At 39.5% G+C, this 19042-nt stretch overlaps 1 protein-coding gene across 2 annotated transcripts; it reads right to left on the bottom strand.

Annotated features, from left to right (window-relative positions):
* Positions 1 to 6424: 6424 nt before the first annotated feature.
* On the bottom strand, positions 6425 to 18993 carry GTF2E1 (general transcription factor IIE subunit 1). 2 transcript variants are annotated; one of them, XM_070935309.1, is made up of 5 exons: positions 18959 to 18993; positions 17472 to 17928; positions 16412 to 16613; positions 14053 to 14294; positions 6425 to 7638 (listed from the first exon to the last, which is right to left on the bottom strand). In XM_070935309.1, the coding sequence occupies exons 2-5, from the start codon at positions 17917 to 17919 to the stop codon at positions 7208 to 7210; spliced, it is 1323 nt and encodes a 440-aa protein (XP_070791410.1). In that variant the 5' UTR covers positions 17920 to 17928; positions 18959 to 18993; the 3' UTR covers positions 6425 to 7207. The 2 variants fall into 2 exon arrangements, with proteins under 2 accessions (XP_070791410.1, XP_070791409.1); XM_070935308.1 differs by having other exon boundaries at positions 18902 to 18972.
* Between the last annotated feature and the right edge of the window lie 49 nt (positions 18994 to 19042).

The following is a 19042-nucleotide window of genomic DNA, read 5'->3' as shown; positions in this document are numbered from 1 at the left end:
GAAGAATTGGTTGCTACTGTCCATTTGCTTGCTTTCTAAAATCCCCGCTTCTACCCTAGATAGTCCATGTTTTGGAACATTTGTAGACTCTTCTTTATCTTTCTTGATAACCTTTATATTTAGAGTCTTTAGAGTGAGTATTTAACTATTCTTCAGTATTCAGTTAAACTCCATCTTTATAAATAAATGACATTCTCTTGCAATCTGAGATATTTTCTCCTGCTTCACAACTACACTCTTCCCTCACAATACCAGCCTCCCAGTCTGATTGCAATGTTGCTATACTGTTCAGCTCCAGAAGAAAACCACAGTTTATTAATTGTGATGTACCCACTCATATTCTAATTAAATCAAAACAAAACCAAATAAGGATTATTTTGTTAGCAAGTAAGTTGTGGATACACAGTTACCCTCTCTGCAAAGAGGCCTTAAAAAGTAGGGTTCCCAATTAGGTTTTGATGAAATCAGCTATGGGGTTGATCCACAACATCCAAACCAATGAAAAGTGGAGGAACACGAATTGCGCCTGGACATAAATTGCATCCCAGCAGGATGGTCACAACTAGTAGATGTAAAAGAGGGTGTAGGATCAGAAGTTCATGATTTGCGGGCACGCATCGTCCGCAAATTGAGGGAGGACTGCGCAATCCTCCGGTCGCTTAGCTGTGAGTGGTGCCGCAGTTCCCCGACCGATCCGTCCAAGCAGCTCTCCAAGGTCCTGAAACCACAGGCGAAGGCGAAGGCGAAGGCGGCGGCAGTGACTCCTCCTCCAGACTCACCCGGCTCGCGCGCCAAAACTAGGGAGGATTGTTTCGCTGAGGGAAAGGCTGGTGAACGACGAGCTGACTATTAGATAATCCGCTTGCAATTTTGAAAAGAAGCGGAGTTGAAAGAAACCAGAACGAAGCAAAAGAATTGTGGAAAGACAGGACTTCTCAACTCAGAAGATGTTGCGATAGACCGAAGGAGGTGAGATTAGAGGAAAACTAAAACATAACTCAGAGATTCCGATTTTGATTCCGCTTAAACAGAAGTCTCCGAAGGTTGGCCAGTGAAGAATGGCAAAAGGAGCAAAATGCTGCAGCTCGGATCCGGAACCTTCTTGCCGCTTCCTCCTTCACAGCGCTGGGGAAAAAATGGCTGAAAGAGGAAACGCCGGCGATTATCGGAGAGAGGGGAGTGAGTGGGAACAGCTAGAGCGCGTGCGCGCGCAACCGTATATAGCCTCATCGGGTGGCACCTGGTGCCATGTCATTGTCCTTTTTGATTGACCAGAGGTGAGCTAGAGGGGGCGCTGCTGTCTTCCACCCTGCTACCTTCTCTGATTCCATTCTAAAGGCGGGGCTGAGAAAAACATTGAACTACTTAAAAGGATCCGATGCTCTTAACACTCAAGACTGCAGTTTGGAGTCGTGAAGTACTTCAGAGATAACAACATTCATCGAACTCTGAAATTTATCGTAAGCATCAATTGAGCGTTCCATGGGGAATGGGACTAAAACCCAGAGGAGTTTGCTTCTGAAACCTCTGAAATTGCTGGGAGGAAAGCCAATAGGGGCTGAACTCAGCTGCTGAGAGACTTTGCCTTTTAAAATAGCATTGATTTATAAGTATTGTTAGATTAGCACTATCAAGAGATTATAGCAAAACTAAAATTTAGTCTGTAACTTTAATACTAATTAACTCTAGGAACTAAAAACATAGCTAGTAGCGCTGTTCACAGCAAACTACCAACACATCCACAGTGACATTAGCACATACCATTCTTAAAAGGTTACCTTCTGTCTGATGCAAGAAGTGATGGTATTTATATGATGATATAATATGTTGCCTCCCTTCCACAAATATTCATGATAGCAAGGCTTTAAAAATGTTATCTCCAGTTCAGGAGAGATCCTGCATTATGTTCCAGTTATTTTGGCAATGGTGATATAATTGTTTTTATTGTACTTCGTTTCCCCCCCCCCACCGCCGCCGCCACTTTCTTTGGAGTGGTAATGTGTTTATTAAATAACTATTTTTCTCAGTGAATCTTAAAGAGTTATAAAATCACCATAATCTCAAATACAGAATGGAAGATGAATACTGATTCAAGTGACTCAAATGGAAGAGAATCTGCAAATAAATAAATAAACTATTCACAAGTTGTTTACAATTTTGGTGTATATTTTTATCTTCACTTAAATAATGTTCATTTGAAGCATGTCTCAATAAAAAAAGTTAACTTGATTCCTACTGAAAGAAATGTTGAATTCCACATTTTGAAATGTTGAATACTCCAATAAGTATTTTATAAAGATTATCGACAGAAAATCACAAAGAAGAAAAAAAGGAAATAAGGCAGATATTTGGCGAATAGTGCTGTAAAGAAGCCACTAAAAGATGAAGGAAAAAGTTGCGGAGGATGAGAAAAGTAATAGATAGAAAGAAATAAGTGGAGAGGTTATTTGCCAATTCCTTTGCCTCATCATGCATCACACTAGCCAACAAAGGTGTGTATAATATACATAGGCTGAGATCACAATATTGCATTGTATGATACACCATGGCTCACATGCCATAATAACTAGGCCAATATGCAGTTTGTTTGGCTTGGGCTTTATACATATATACATTCTCAATCTTGAGAATGAATATAATAAAACCAGGCAAAATATTTACGAATAATTAAGGTAGCAAAAGTAATCATACTGAAAATAGTGATAATAGCAATTTGGCTATATATTATCACGAATGTTTGTTCTTTCTCATCTTTTTTCTCAGTGACAATTTTTTGTGTGAAGATATCAAAGTGATATTGTTTGTGAGAAGATATAATACAGCTTGAGGGTAAATACTGTATGGTTTTTTTCTAGTTCTAGCTACAACAAATTTGTGGCCAGCGCTCTCAAGTCTTTCCCTGCTCTCCTGCCCCAAACAATAAGTGTATAAATTTGTGCTGTTTTAACTACCTAAGGATAACCTAATATTGTAGTATATTCTGAAACAAAATGTTCACTTATTTTTGACTGGGACTCTTAGCCAGCCTAAATTTATTTGCCTTACATGATTAATAGCCAACAATGCAAGCTGCTGAAAGCAATTCCATTTTTTTCCCTTGCAGCCTTCAAACATGCAATAGCTGTTAAATTATATTAAAAGGTTACAGCTGAATTCACTTGTACAAATTCGTAATGTGACTTCTTTGGATTTGCCTTAGCAGAATCTGTAAACTTTGCTGTACATGAGACTGCCCTTGAAGGGGCAGCAACTTCAGTTGGTACAAAATGCAGCAATGCAAGCAGTTATGTGTTTCTGGTAGAACACGTTACATTTGTTTCACAGGCTGCATTGGTTACTGGTGTGTTTCTAGGTTCATTTCAAGGTGCTGGTGTTGACCTTTAAACCCCTACAAGGCATGGGAGGGTTGAGGGACTGTCAGTGATTTAATCTGCAAAGTGGGCTAGGTTATAGGTTGTTTTCTAGGAACTTACATTTGGTGGGCCCTAGGTAATGGGCCTTTTCTATTGTGAGGTCCATGTGGTTGAATCTTCTTCCCCCCTGAGGTGGCCTTATCACTTCCAAACTTCTGGTCTCAAGACTTGGTAATGTCAGTAGGCCTTGGGAACCCCAAGGGCCAGTGAATTAATGAGGTGGCTCCACTACTATTAACATCACTTCATCTGTTATTGATTTTAGCTCTGTTCTTAGTTTATTTTAAAAAATAATGGTATTTGATATTGCTTGAGCTTTGTTGTATGCCACACAGGGTTACTTGCTTTTAGAAATTTGAGTCCACATTCACCATTTTATTCTGATGCTACATAGTGTTACTGTACTTCAGTCTTTGTTTAGGGCAGCCTTTTCCAACATGGAGCTCACCCTACAATGGTATAAGGAACTTAGTGAACAGCCCCCAATATATGTGTGAATATAAGAAAAGAAAGAGGAGGAGCTGAGCAGATCTAGTCATCTTAATGTCTGGGTCCAAAGGGTAAAAGTATGGAAAATACCTCAACTGTCCGTTAAAATCATTTTCACTGCATCAGCTCAGAATAAACACTTCTACAATCAAGTAGATTGTTTATCCAATATGGCCAGGAATTATACTAATTAAATCCTAAAAAAAATAATTATGTAACTCAGAAGAAAAGGAAAGAAGCTCCAGGTTGGTGAATGGCAGTATTCCAGGATTTTAAGGTAAATCCAATGCACCTTGTTTTCTAGACTGTATTGCAGAAGAGGGTTGATTCTTTTTACTATTTTCTCCAAAGTGAATCTTCAATAGCTTAGCTTTGTTAACATTTACTCTTTGAATCTAATCCTGTTTCTCTAAGCCCAACACTCATCTATGTTTTTCTTCACTGTTAAATATTTTGTAATAATTATTTTAAGCAATTTTGACTCCATATTGTCAGGTAACATGCTTCAGATGGCATCAGTTTCTGCAAACTGAGTGTACATTGCTGGATTTGTAGAGTTTGTGCTCGTTTCACCCCATCCTTTTTGTTAAAAAAAGGGGAAAGATGCATTCCCTTTTTTATTCTTTTTATAGTTAGGGATGAGGAAGAAAAAAAGATTGCAACAAATACCAGGGAAAGAGACCACTGTGGTATCGTCTTAGGCTTGGATGAGACTCAGTAGCCCCTTCTATGATTCTAGTAATAATATCCAACTTTTTATTACTAAAACAAAAGTTTTGTTTTCTAAAAGGCAGACAGTGGCATTTTTAAAAATTAGAAATAGGGTCTTATATGAAATATATTTTTAAATAGGGTCCAAGACATGGCAGAGAAAAGGTACAAAAGAACATGAGAAAAGTCTCAGCCCATATAGTATAGTCACACTGTCATTATGTTAGCAGTTGTTGCAATATTCCATTTTTCTATAAAATTAGGAATTTCTTAAGTTCCAAAAAGGTTTTAGTCCCATGCTAAGCTTCAAATTCAAAATTCAAAAAGTAATTCAGGCCATGTAGGATGCACATGAAATACATTTCATCTTCTTCTAAGATCATGTTGTAGCTGTGATAGGAAGCCACACAGTCCTGTGAAAAAACACTAGGCAGAGAGGAGCTAAGTGAGTATCGCTGTATGATCCAATGTGTCTTTTTTTGCAACTGAATCTAAAATGCTGCATTTACAGAGAATATAGAATAACAGAGTTGGAAGGAACCTTGGAGGTCTTCCAGTCCAACCCCCTGCTCAAGCAGGAGATTCTATACTATTCTGGACAAATGTTTGTCCTCTCTCTTCTTTAAAACCTCCAGCATCCACCACATCCAGAGGCAAGCCTTTGTGTCTATGAATACTTTTTGTCTACATGCTCAGTATTAAATATACTATATATATAAAGAATTACACTTCAGGTTTGTTACTATCTGTATCATAATGATTTAATTCTGATGCAGTGACATTTAGTGGTGAGCAACCTTCCCCTTGAATTGTGTATTTCTTTCTTCCATTTGAAAGAGGGACCAACCAAGTTGGAAGACTGCTTTTAACTGTCAATACAATACATCATGGTCAAATTCTCCAGAAGATCTGCATTCCCAATGGTATTTGAATGCAAGACGTACTTTTGATCTACTCATTCATACAGCCTTAATATGAAATACAAATACACAATAGGACAAGGACATTGTGATGGACAGACAAGCATTTTGTGGGAACAACTGTATATAGTTCAGTAATTCTTCAAATAATATTATTAAAGTAAAATAAAACCAGCTGTTCAAAATGCTTATTTGTAATCTAAAAACAATAGTCCTTCTATTTTAAAGTGGAACAAAATTTGACTCTATTGAAGTATCTGAAAGTTATAAAAGGCAACACACATGGTCACTTGCTTTTCAATTTGCAAGTCTGTTAACTTGTACAATTTTGATATATAAAAATGGAATATGCAATAAATGCTGGTGCTTTGAAATACAATTATTTTATCTGTAGTCTATCACTATTCCAAAGAAATGCACAATGATTTTTTTAAAAAAACCATGTGTTTTAGAAAGTTAAATGTCACAAAATTGAATTTATGAAGGTACCACTGAAATATTAAAATAGACTCTGTCATGCTCTGTAGTGGCATCTAAAGTCTGCATAATTTTTTAAAGTATTAAAGCTGTTTAGATTTCTATTAAAACAATATATTGCTTTCCCACCATTTACTTGGATGGTAGTTCCTATCATAGTCATGACACATATATTTTACTGGACAGAATCCAGGTTTTATCAAAGGCAACATTTTGCTTTCCTCATTATTCTTGTTTGTTAAGAGGCAACTTTTTTTGTTTTTGCCTTTTTCCTCATGGATTATGTAACATGTAAATACATACAGTCCACATTTTGGGATGAATCTTTCTGGAAACTAAGTGAGGCTTCATTGAAACAAAATAAACCATCCAAAAATGGGATGAATAACACCACTTCTGGAAAAGGTAAGAAAATTAGATCCAAGTTATATTTTATCAAAGTCACCTCCTTGGAAATTTTAGCACTGCAGACAAAATTATTAAATGAAAATTTTTTAAATCTACTAAATTAGCAAAGAAGAGTCACACACTGATATTATTTTTTAAAAATCAGATAAATTTGAAAAGATTGCAGTGGCTGGATTGTGTTTTTTTGTTTGTCCTTTAACAATAACTATCTTCAGCATGCCTTCTGCAGAAAAAAATGTACACTATAGTCCCCAATACTCACTGATTTAACATGATTGTATTTATATTCTCTTCGGCCACAGGTTCTCTTTCTCCCCACCCTCGCCAGAGATATATGGCAGGCAAGCATTTAGCTTGTCAACCCATTGGAAATAAGGAGCCCATATAGTCACTATGCTTGCAAGGCAGTAAGTTCTTTCAACTATATGATACAAGCAGTTATGTTCAGAGTAAAGTAAAGATAGTGCCTTCTATAGTACAATCCTCTTTTTAAGGAAGAAAAATAAGCCATCAAAAGAGCATTCATATTTTCCAGGCAAAAAAAAAATAAAAATAAAAAATCAAGTATAATGCAATGGAAAACCTGTAGACTAAACACAGCGGTGTGTGCACATGTGCAAATATGGGAGAAATATCTGGATTGACTGCAGGTTTCTCACACCTTGTTGCATTTGTAGCAGCTCCCTCCCTACGTTCTGATCTTTGACTCCTCTATTTGGTTCTAATTCTTTTGCTTTTTCAGAATTTCCAGTTGAAAATCATCTATCACTGCTATTCCAGCAGCAGAAGTTAATCAAACATATCCTCAAACATACGCTGGCCCATAGCTATATATTGCTCTTTCTCCTCCACAGTCATCTGTGACACAAGCTCTGGCCGCTGGTTTACTTGGCTGTAAGAAAATGGATGCCCTGCCACCATAACAATGGGGTCTTCAGTTACTACTTCAAACTCATCCTCATCATTGTCATCTGGCAGCCCATAGAGCGTTGTGGGAGCAGTGGCTGCACAAGGAAGAGAGTCCTCATCCGATTCACTGGTCTCACTCTCGGAATCACTGGCATTTGTGGCAGATAAAGGAGCAATCCCTCCCATAGCAGCCGTAGAGACAGAGGAGGTTTTCTTTTCATGGATGAGCAGAGCACGCATTACCTCTTCATTATTATCTAGTGCTGCCTGTCCCTCTTCATCTTCATGTAACATGTTTATGTCTTGACCACCTGCAAGAAAGTATTTAAATAATTTAATTATATTCATTTGGACATGACAGTATGCAGATACTTACTTTGCTGCAACAGACAATGTTGCTAGGTACTGTGCAATCAAATTTATTGGATAATGATGTATGGCTTGTAGTTGGGACTCAGCATTGTAAAGTAGATTTCAGTGTAGAAGTTGAAGATATCTCACATGTTTTATTGTATTGTGAGTTATACAGAGTTTATAGGTCAGTGTATATTCTCCCCTTATTAGAGAGATTGCCAGGGAGGGCAGACAATTTTTATGTAGGCTTTCTCCTCCAGGACTCAAACCCAGGTATCACATGTGCAGTGGTAAAATTCTGTGTGGCTGCAATGTCCGCAAGAAAAAAATTGGTTACAGAATTATAGCTGTCAACTTGTGCCAATTTTTTGGAGATATCTCTAACAATTTTGGAAAATTATATTTACTCACATACGTATCAGCTCTCCACTCACATAAACTAGGGAGTGAACCTAACTGTTTGAGGACATGTATTTTCTTAACAGGGATGTTATTATCCACTATTAATGTCAGTACTATTTTTTAATATATTGTAAACAGTGATGTCTATTGCTGGTTTATGATCATAATAAAGTTACATTCTAGATTCAGTGTGCATCTAATTAGTCATATTAAGATGTTTTATACCTCGACAAAGTCCAAAAACTAACTTTTTATGCTCCCCTACACCCATCTAATGTTACCGTCCCTTTTAGATTCTAACTTTAAGTGTGTATTTTTAATTTATCTAGCTTTTATATCTTCAAGTTTTTTATAATTCATTTTAGATTTTCACTTTTTAGATCCCTTATGTTTCTTTTTGGTGATATTACCTTACACTCTTATATTGGACTATGATTTTAATAAAGATTGGATTGGATTTTAAAAAATGCCTAAAATTTAAAACATCAATAAGGGAATAAATCAAATTAAAATATATATATATAGCAATTTACTATAAAGCACTGACTATAGCAAAACTATAACAAGATAGCAAAAACAGAAGAGGAGTAATAGAAAAAATATTAATTATACAATCCTTTAAATTTAAGTTCTACTAATTATGGAACCACGAGTTTATGTGAATATAAATGTATATAAGCAAAATTATATATTGGTTAATGACAAACAGAATGCAACAGGAATCAGAAAATTAAGGACTGGCTTTGCTGCAATATACATTTTTTCTGAAATTATTGCAAAGTTACTTTAAAAAGATAAAAACAGTAGATTCTAAAAATATAAAAACTTTTCCTCAAGAAAAAGGCCTGTTTTATCCATGTAAGTTATTTATTGACTTTTGCATACTGTGATTATATAACAGAAGAAAGAAGTACTAATGTAGTGACTAGGGCGGAAATTTGTAAAAATTCAAGTGCCTCATTTACACAAACAGAAAAAAATCACTACAAAACTAAAAAAGCTGACATTACAAGAGAAAAAAACAGAAGCTGTAAATTGTAATAGGAGCAAATACCATATCACAAGAATTTACATTGCAGCAAAATAAAAAAATGTTAACACATAATGTGTCATGGATTCTTTTTAGTATACCCAAGTCAATGGACTCCAAAACACAAGAGAGTCATCACAACCATACAGGTCTCTAGGCAACACACATACAAAAACTGAAAGGCTAGTATTAATTACTCACTACTCCACACTTTCCTATTTCTACCAAACTTCCTCCTCCTGCTCCTCCAACTACTACTTCTTATGAGTCCTATTGCTGGAGAACAGTATCTCTTATCTACTTTAGTCTTCCTCATGAACACACAAACCTTCTTCCCTATCTTCCAAACACCACCACCCTCAGCTACCTCTCTGCTCAGCTTTTATAGCCAGCAATTACTATGTTCACTAGGAAAGGGCCTTAAAGAGACATGGCAACAGCAGCAAAAGTGCTGGCCATTTTGTAGGCAGTGTCCTGGTGGCGCAGCAGACTAAAGCACTGTTATTAACACCAACTGCCTGCAATTACTGCAAGTTCAAATCTCACCAGGTTGACTCAGCCTTCCATCCTTTCTAAGGTAGGTAAAATGAGGACCCGGATTGTGGGGGCAATAAGCTGACTTTGTATAAATATACAAAAGTATGAAGGCTATTGCTTAACACATTGTAAGCCACCCTGAGTCTCCGGAGAAGGGCGGCATATAAATCAAATTTTTTTTTAAAAAAGTGTCCTCTCATGTACCAATCACCGTGAGAGGGTGGTTGGATCGTATCCCCCTTGAACTGTGTCAACTTGGCAGGAGACTTTGCCCACTGTTGTGAGGGGACAGTGGACTTTGGACCTTGGATTTTGGATGCTCCCATTTTGTTTATTTGCTCTCCCCTGGACCTTTATTTCTTCATCTGGACCTTTGGGACATGGTCATTCATCCTCTTGTAGCAAAATGTACTCGGCAGCTGAGCTTCTTGTTCTGCGGGATTCCCCCCTCTCGCAGGATTGGCCCTCCACTCTATCGAGGGCCTACCTCGATGACGGGTTTTGGAACCCCGAGAGGTGGCACGCAGCGAAGAGGGGGCTGAGGGGTTTTTTAAAATTGTCATTAGCTAATCTTTTAAGGGATTTTTTGGGGGGAAGGGTTGTTTGGCGAGGGAGAGGGAGGGAGGGGGGAGCCAGGCCCGGCACAGGGTCATGTGAGGGGAGGTGCGGAGCGGGGAGTGGAGCGGGTTAGTGTTGGTATGGAGGAGGGCGATTCCATCAGGACTGTCGGTGGGAGGGGCAGATATGGTGGGAGCAGGGGGCCATATCGTGTTGTGGGGGCATGTGCTCGCTGTCTTCAAGAGGTGACGTGCTCCGGCCCCCAATGCTCACCTCGTTCCCTGGGTTGTCCAGAGTCTCAGAGCCCCGGTCTTAGGCTGATGCTGTGCAACGCCAGGTCCATGGTCAACAAAGCCCCCCTCATTTGTGAGCTGATTCAAGAGGGGGGAGCGGACCTGGCGGGTATTACAGAGACCTGGTTGGGCCAGGAAGGGGGGTCCCCCTCGTTGAGATGTGCCCACCGGGTTTCCGCGCATTTCATCAGCCGAGGGCCCAGGGTAGGGGTGGGGGAGTGGCGGTTATTGTAAAGGAAGGTCTCAATCCTAGGGAGGCCACTGTACCTCAGATAGCCGGATGTGAGTCTCTCCTTGTGAAGTGGGGCCATGGGATGCAGGTGGGCTTGCTGATTGCGTACCTGGCTCCCTGCTGCGTGGCAGCGGCCCTGCCCGAGCTCCTCAACGTCATAGCCGGAGTGGCAGTTGAGACCCCCAGGCTTTTGGTCATGGGGGATTTCAACCTGCCGTCCATCGGTGAAACGTTGGAGGTGGCTCAGGAGTTCATGGCTTCCATGACAGCCATGGACCTGACCCAGTTAATTCATGGCCCTACTCATATAGGAGGACACACTCTGGACTTGGTTTTTGTCTCTGGTCAGTGGTTGAATGGCCTAGATACAGGGGATATAGTCATTGAACCCTTGTCATGGTCAGACCATTCTCTCCTTAGACTTGACTTCCTGACCGCTACACCCCGCCACAGGGAGGCGGAACCAACCAGGTGGTTCCGCCCCAGGCGCCTGATGGATCCTGATAGATTCCAAATGGAGCTGGGCCATTCCCTGAGACTCTGGCTCATGACTCGTCGGAAGATCTGGTGGCCGCCTGGGATAGGGCGGCCGCTGGTGCTTTAGATCGGGTCGTGCCTTTGCGGCCTCTGACCCAGCACCGAATCGGTCCAGCTCCTTGGTTCTCCGAGGAGCTGAGGGAGATGAAGCGCCGGAAAAGACGCCTAGAGAGTAGTTGGAGAGCTAGTCGTTCTGGATCTGACCGAGCACTAGTGAGGTCTTATATCAAGACCTACTTAGTGGCGATAAAACTGGCAAAGTGTAATTACTTTTCCGCTGTTATCGCGTCGGCAGATAATCGCTCAGCCACCCTGTTTAGGGTGACCCACTCCCTTCTCCATCTGGGAGCACGGGAAGACCCCTTGCAAGGGCGTGCTGAGGATTTTGCGTGTTATCTGCTCAATAAAATCGCTCAAATTCGGGACGGCTTGGACTCTGACTAGGTGGATTCAGGCGAGGTGTCTGAGCCGGGTCTTGAGACTGTTATCTGGGAGGAGTTTAATCCTGTGACTCCCGAGGACGTGGACAGGATGCTGGGAAGGTTGAACGCAACCACATGTTTATTGGACCCGTGTCCCTCCTGGCTGGTGCTGGCTACCCGGGAGGTTACATGAGGCTGGCTCCAGAGGATTATAAACGCTTCTTTGAGTGAGGGCTTCTTACCTCCCGCCTTGAAAGAGGCGGTGGTGAGGCCCCTCTTCAAGAAGCCTTCTCTGGATCCGGCTGTTTTGGCAAATTATCGTCCTGTCTCCAACCTTCGCTTTGTGGCGAAGGTTGTCAAGAGTGTGGTGGCGCGACTGTCTATCTGGATCCGTTCCAGTCCGGCTTCAGGCCTGGGTACATCACGGAGACGGCATTGGTCGTGTTGGTCGATGATCTCTGGAGGGGTTGTTCCTCTGTCCTGGTCCTATTAGATCTCTCAGTGGCTTTTGATACCATTGACCATGGTATCATACTGCGCCGGCTGGAGAGGTTGGGAGTGGGAGGCACTGTTCTATGGTGGTTCTCCTCTTATCTCTCCGACCGGTCACAGTCCGTGTTGGCTGGGGGGCAGAGGTTGACCTCGAGGCACCTTGTTTGTGGGGTGCCGCAAGGGTCGGTCCTCTCGCCTCTCCTGTTCAAGATTTATGTGAAGCCGCTGGGTGAGATCATCCGTGGATTTGGGGTGCGGTGCCATCTGTACACTGATGATACTCAGCTGTATATCTCCACCCCAAAATCTTGGGGTGGAGAAAAGCAAAGCAAAATCTTGCTTTTTTATTATTGTTCTACTTGTTAACTGTTTTGTCATTAATATAGTAGTTAAAGGACAAGTTAATAATCTGAAAATAGAATTAGTAGTTTAAAATTTGAGGGAGGGCTGTTTCGCAAGGCATGGGAAACTAATTTCCTTGTAATATATTTATCAGTATTCAACTAGGGAGAAATAATATGTGTATATGTGTTAGTGTTTTTAATGCACTTTTAAAATGTTGTGGTTTTTTGTTTTAGTTTAATTTTTTAGTTTAAAAATTTTGGAGGGTTGTATTTTAAATTTTTTTTTAATAAAATAAAATATTTGAGAAAAAAAAGGAAGTCAGTGATGAAATTTTGCTGTCCCACCTGCTGCATAATATTGAAGTGGTAAAGTTGCACTGTCAGATACCACCTGGTTAACTGGGAATTTGTATCCTTCAGCAGCTGCAGTCAGGTGAGTGGTTGGTAGTCAATTATCACAGTGAATTCCCAATGCCAGAGTTACACACACAGAACAGCGACTGCCTCCTTCATTGCATAGAAATTTTTTTTGATGGTGCTACATTTTTGTTTCCCTGGAGAAGATTCTTTGACAAGTATAGCACAGTGTGGTCCATCCCTTAAAGGAGTATTAAGCATATGTTAGATGTATCTATTTGTATAACATATGGTTGGGACAAATCCAGTCCTTTTAGTACTGGCTTCTTACATAAAGCATCTTTTATGTTCTCCAATGCTTCCTGGCATTCTGAAGACCACTGTACTCTGGGGGGCTCTGTTTTTCTCATTAGGTGTGTTACGAGATTGAGCTATAGTAGAAAAATGAGGGATAAACCTTTGGTAATAACCCACCAAACCCAGGAAGAATGAATATCTTTGTTTGGAGACTTCCACCTGTTTCAGGATTTCTACCTTTCCCTGTTCAGGCTTTATCTCTTCCTTACCAACCATGAACCCCCAATATCAGGTTTCCTAGATAGCACTTTTTTGGGTTTATGGTTAAGCCAGTTTTTCCTATACAATCCATTGTTAAGCTTAGATGTTGAAGGTGTTCTTCTCAGGTCTTGCCCTCTCCATGATCCAGATGGCATTTCCTACGTACCCTCCCTGACCAGCATGGTGCCACTTATGCACTCCCTTCCTTCCTTGTGCACCTTCCCAAACTGTGCATCATCTCTTGCACACCATCCTTGACACTCTCTCACACCCTCTTGCTCCATCCTTCATCCAGCAGTAACCACTTAAATGCCTGCGAGCCTGGGACTTACTATTTCCTGCTGGTTTCCGCACTGACTTTGGTAATAACCGAAGTCAAGCAGGAAGCTACTTCACCCAATGATGATGGGATTCAATTAATGATGGCAACTGGGACTGCATGAATTATTCTCACTAAGTGATGTGGTCATGCTTTATAACCACATTGCTTAGTGACGGCAATTCCAATCCCAATTGCCATCATAAATTGAGTACCTCTCATAATGTACATGCTTCTCTATTTACATCCTTTTGGATTTCATAATGTTTTTCTTCTTATAGCTTTCTTACCTTCAGTGACCTCATTAGGATCATAAGCACCTTGCACTGTGCTTTCCCGCAGCCAAACTGGTCTCTCTCTGGGTAGCTTCCCTTCATTTGCTGGCTGATGTGTATCTTCTTGATCCTCCATGTTAATAATAACATTCTGAGTGTACATGTCCCCATAAGAAGGCCCTTTTGTTGTCCAGGCTTCTCTGTGCTGCCCACTTGGTAAACTACTGTTTCCCAATGCACCAGCAGCTCGTTCTTTGCTGCACACAATCATAAACAGATATGTTTGGATTAGAGAAACATTGTACATTATTTTAATAAAATTCTTATAACAGTACAATTTAAAAGCTAATATATACAGTTTACTCAATATTGTAAAAGGTCATTAAGACTTCTCAACAGGGTCACCAATGATACTCATTTTTAAAGGATTTAAAAAGCACTACACACTTATTACAGCTGGATTACAGAAATGCCATTAATTCTAGAGGAATGTTAGAAGCAATGGAAATATTGTAAACCGCCCTGAGTCTCCGGAGAAGGGAGGCATATAAATCAAATCAATGTATGTATATATGTATGTATGTATGTATGTATGTATGTATGTATATAAACTTCGGAGATATTGCAGCCTTACCATTTTTGTCCATAAGCTTACTTTTGACCTTATGTATTTTTTATTTATCACATCTCCCTAACAGAGGAATTCTGGGCATTGTACAAATAAAGACACAGCTCCAGACAAACACGTGACTATAGCTATCTCCAATGTTTCTTTTCTAAAAATGCTTCTGAGAGCCACCTATGCACTCCTGGAAAGGTAGTCCTCACTTAATGACGATAACTGGAATTGGAATTTCCATCACTAAGGGACATGTCTGTAAAGTGTAAAATCATATGACCGAGCCACTTAGCAACACAGTTCTAGCACTTCTAGTTTCCATTGCTAAACAAACCCCATAGCATTGCTAAACACAATTATCATGTGGTCACCATTTGTAACACTCCTGTTGGCTTTCCCAGTTTTTGCCTGTTGAAACCATCAGTGAAGGTTGCAAATGGCAATCATGTGACCATGGAGATGCTGCAACCGTCCTAAGTATGAGGACTTGTTCAGCACCATTGTAAGTTCAAACAATTGCTGAATAAGTGGTCGTTAAGTGAGAACCACCATCAATGCTGGTGCTCTGCAACATGACAGCTTCCCATTTATTTTTTTACTTAACATAATCTAAAAGATATTAGTCAGGTAGAGTACAGAATGGAATAGGCATCCTGACTGGTACTACAGGCAACAAGTTGCCTATTTCTGCAAACTGAATTTTATCAAATCTGCAGATGATCTAAAATTAAGAATGGATAGCCAGTACCAATTAAAATGGAATCAGTACAGTAAAATATTTGAGTTCAAAGGGGCCTGTAGGTTACTGGATCCAATCCCTGCTTACTGTCAATCAGGTAACAACTGTATTAACATCGTAAAATGTTATATATTATGTGACTTATTTACTAGTACATTACTGCATTTATTTGCTTTACTAAGTTGCTGTTCTTTTACATTTTTCTGGTCATTGATAACATAAATATTATTGATTGATTGAACTCCTGCTTACTGCAGAATACCTATTTAAAAAGCCTAACAGATTATTTTGCAGCGAAGAGCCTATGAACTCTCAGTAATTCAGTCTGTTAATCTGCTCTTACAGTTGTATGTTAATATTAAAATGTCCCTGATGTATTATTGCTTAACATTGCTTAGTAATCGAATCTATGCATTCGGATGCAAGCACTACTATAATTAGTGGAACTGAATCTCAGGTACATATGGATAGGATTTCAGATATGCAATGAAAATGTTTCAGTCTTGAAGATACTAAGAACTCTTTTTTAAAAAGCCCTCAAGACTCTTTTAATTTCACAAGATATTAACTTTTTCTCTATGTTGAGATTTGTATTAAAGAACAATATCATTGTACATTGTAAAGAACAATATCAAAGTACATTGTACATTGTACTTTAAGTTCAAATCACAATAAAATGAACCACAGAGGAGAAACAACATGAAATACTGTTTTTATATATACCTTATATAAAGTCTAAAGGTATAATTCCATGCATTCTAACTAAAAGTCCAGCTCAGTTAAATATGGTTTTTTTCTGTGAGTGCATATGATTACACCCAATTTATTAAAATTTGTCAGATATTTATGCTGGCAAAAGTGTTTAATATCATACTGGAATTATACAGCCATTATCTGTAGACATCTAGCTAAATCATAAAAGTCCATATCCAATGACATATATTTTTAGAAACAGAATTTGAGAAGTCTGTCAACCGTTGACTACCAAATTCAGACAAATTAATACTCTGGCCCACCTCTGCTTCAATGCAAGAATCTCCATAGGCTCAGGCTCAAGTAATTCATAAGCTAAATTAACATCCTCAGTCTCACGAAGCAATGCATAAATAGGTTCTATTTGTTCATTAAATCGTGCTACAAGAGTTCTTGCATCCTTTTTAGGCATTGCAGATTCATCTTCTTCCACTTCAGTCTCACAAAATGTGCAGCGAAATATTCCTATACAGAAAATAAATCAGTAAAAATTAGGAAATATAAAATGCTAATTAACTGTTAAATTATTTGATGGGTTGTGCAAAGTAAAACTATCATGGAAAAGATCCATTTTATTTAGCGATAAATTAAAACAGAGAGAAGGCAAAAGTATTTTACCTACTATTTAGGTAGTAGTAAATTTACTTAACTGATGACTCCACCCATTTACAGTTTTAAAAGAAGACAGGACAAATTCATGGAGAATCAGTCAGTGAGTGGCTAACTGACTTGAAAACTGTTTTATCTTCTGAATCAGAAGCAACCTTCCTTCATTAGCAGCTGCCACTGCTCTCCTGGCTAGGCTCCCGAGCTTCCTGTCAGCAGTTTGTTGGCCAAAGGGCCACAAAATACTGGAAAAAATAGGTAGTTAATCTAAGTCAGCAGGGCTATTGTTTTTTCCCTTATGCCAGGCCTCCAAGTTCAGGAATGTGTACACATGGGAGAGAAAAAAATGTATAGAAGTCTGATGTGAACGTGACAGAGAATGAAGTGCAAAGGATATGGTAGAGAAGAGGATATCAGCTCTGATTATGGTGTTAGTCCAGTTCTCATCTGCTATCAGGCAGTCCTCAACATGTTCTGACATATGGTCTTGTGGCAAGAAAGCTTTTACAGATTAAAAAAAATGCAATTTTGCAGGATCCCAGAAGTCTTAATGTCTTGCTAACTCAATTGTCATAAAAACTGTTGACCTCTGCAACCCTTTTTTAAAAAATAACTTGGAACAACCAAATATATAGGCTTTTTCTATCCCCAAATCAACTCTACCAGATAAGATGGCAAATTATTATTTCAGCCCTTTGAGGAATTCTTGTATCTTACCTGTATTAGGTTCAAACAACTGGTTTGCCTCTAAATCTGTGAAGGTACTGCAACAAATAGGACACCTGAAAGAGGCTCGGTTGGTGGAGTCTCTTTCATCTGTCTCAATTCTTCTTCTCATATGATCCAATTTATACTTCACCACATTGACCAGTAGACGATAATTAATAAAGTAGAAATTGTGCCTGGTGGTCTTCCCATCTGGAGCTGTCTCCACTCTCATCCTGCATTTGATAAATTTGTCACCTTTAAGAGTGTTGAGAATTGCTCGCAGCTGCTTCCGATCAAACTTCAGAAGCTCCAACATGTCTTCCTCCTTTACACATGGGTTCCGAATTAGAATGTCCAGGGCCAAAGCATGTTCAGTACCATAAAAACCACGTACTACATACTTAGCAAGGCGTTTCAGAGAAGCTGGGACCTCTGTGAGAATGTCTGGATCTGTCATAGCTGTTATCTTGCAAAACAAATATTATATTCAAATTAATAATAATAATAATAATAATAATAATAATAATAATAATAATTTTATTTCTATACCGCCCTTCTCCCGAAGGACTCAGGGCGGTGTACAGCCTATTTTTAAAAAAAAATTCTTGTTTTCTTCCACTTAGCAATATCAAATCCACTGCCCACTATAATTAACTATAACCATAATAAATAATAAATAACAGAAAATTAGAAATGCATAAATAACATTACTTCTAATCTTCTTGCCTTCTTCCCTGTTCTTATACATGCAGAAAAAATATATTGTATTCCTGTCTTCCAGTCTGTACAAGAACTAAAAGTATGTTAAGACTGTATCAATTAATATAGCATATAGCATATAATATAGCACAATGTTTCATTAAGAGGACCAACAGGTGAAAGATTGTATTACCCATGGACTATTACTCTGTCTACCAAATGTGAGCTGCAAACCTCCTAGCCCACATCCGATAGCTTGAGCCATGGTACTAAGCATCTTTCTTCGAACAAAATGGGAGGAAGAAAAAGATTTTGAAAGATTGCAAGATTGAAAGATGTGGGAGTATTTTGCTTCAACCACTTATATACTTCTTTCCAAAGGAAAAGTCACATCTTTTCCTTCGGGTGTGATGAGTGGATGAATGACCAACCAGTAAATTTATTTAGTCAATGAACAATGAAATGGAATAGAATCCATGTTTGTGCTATGGCAGACGCACTTGACTCCCGATGCTGCCAACAGAACGGAAATGCACAATGGAGCCAACTGCAAATGGAACCCTTCTCCCTGGCATCCTACATTTCAACCTGCAGAAAACGGGCTATTACGACCGCGTTACATGGAGGAGGATTCAGTCCGAAGCCCAACCCCTCAGTGAAACTAGACAGGAGGGACGACGGCTTCCTTTCACTCCCAATCGCCTCCGCGTTCGGAAACAAACAGATCAAGGCCGTCTCACCCAACGAGTCTTACTGACATGCGAAGCTCCCGGACAAATCTCCCCGTTGCCGCTCACCTCACAAGTTTGCTTCGAGGCGGCTGCAAACGAAAGTCCGGCCGTCGCGAAACGTCACTACCGTGCGACGCACTGTGTTCTACT

Source organism: Pituophis catenifer, unplaced genomic scaffold, assembly GCF_029215685.1.
Source record: "Pituophis catenifer annectens isolate HBS135680 unplaced genomic scaffold, rPitCat1.0.hap2 SCAF_2, whole genome shotgun sequence".
NCBI lineage: Eukaryota > Metazoa > Chordata > Lepidosauria > Squamata > Colubridae > Pituophis > Pituophis catenifer.
This window is presented reverse-complemented; position numbering and strand designations above follow the sequence as displayed.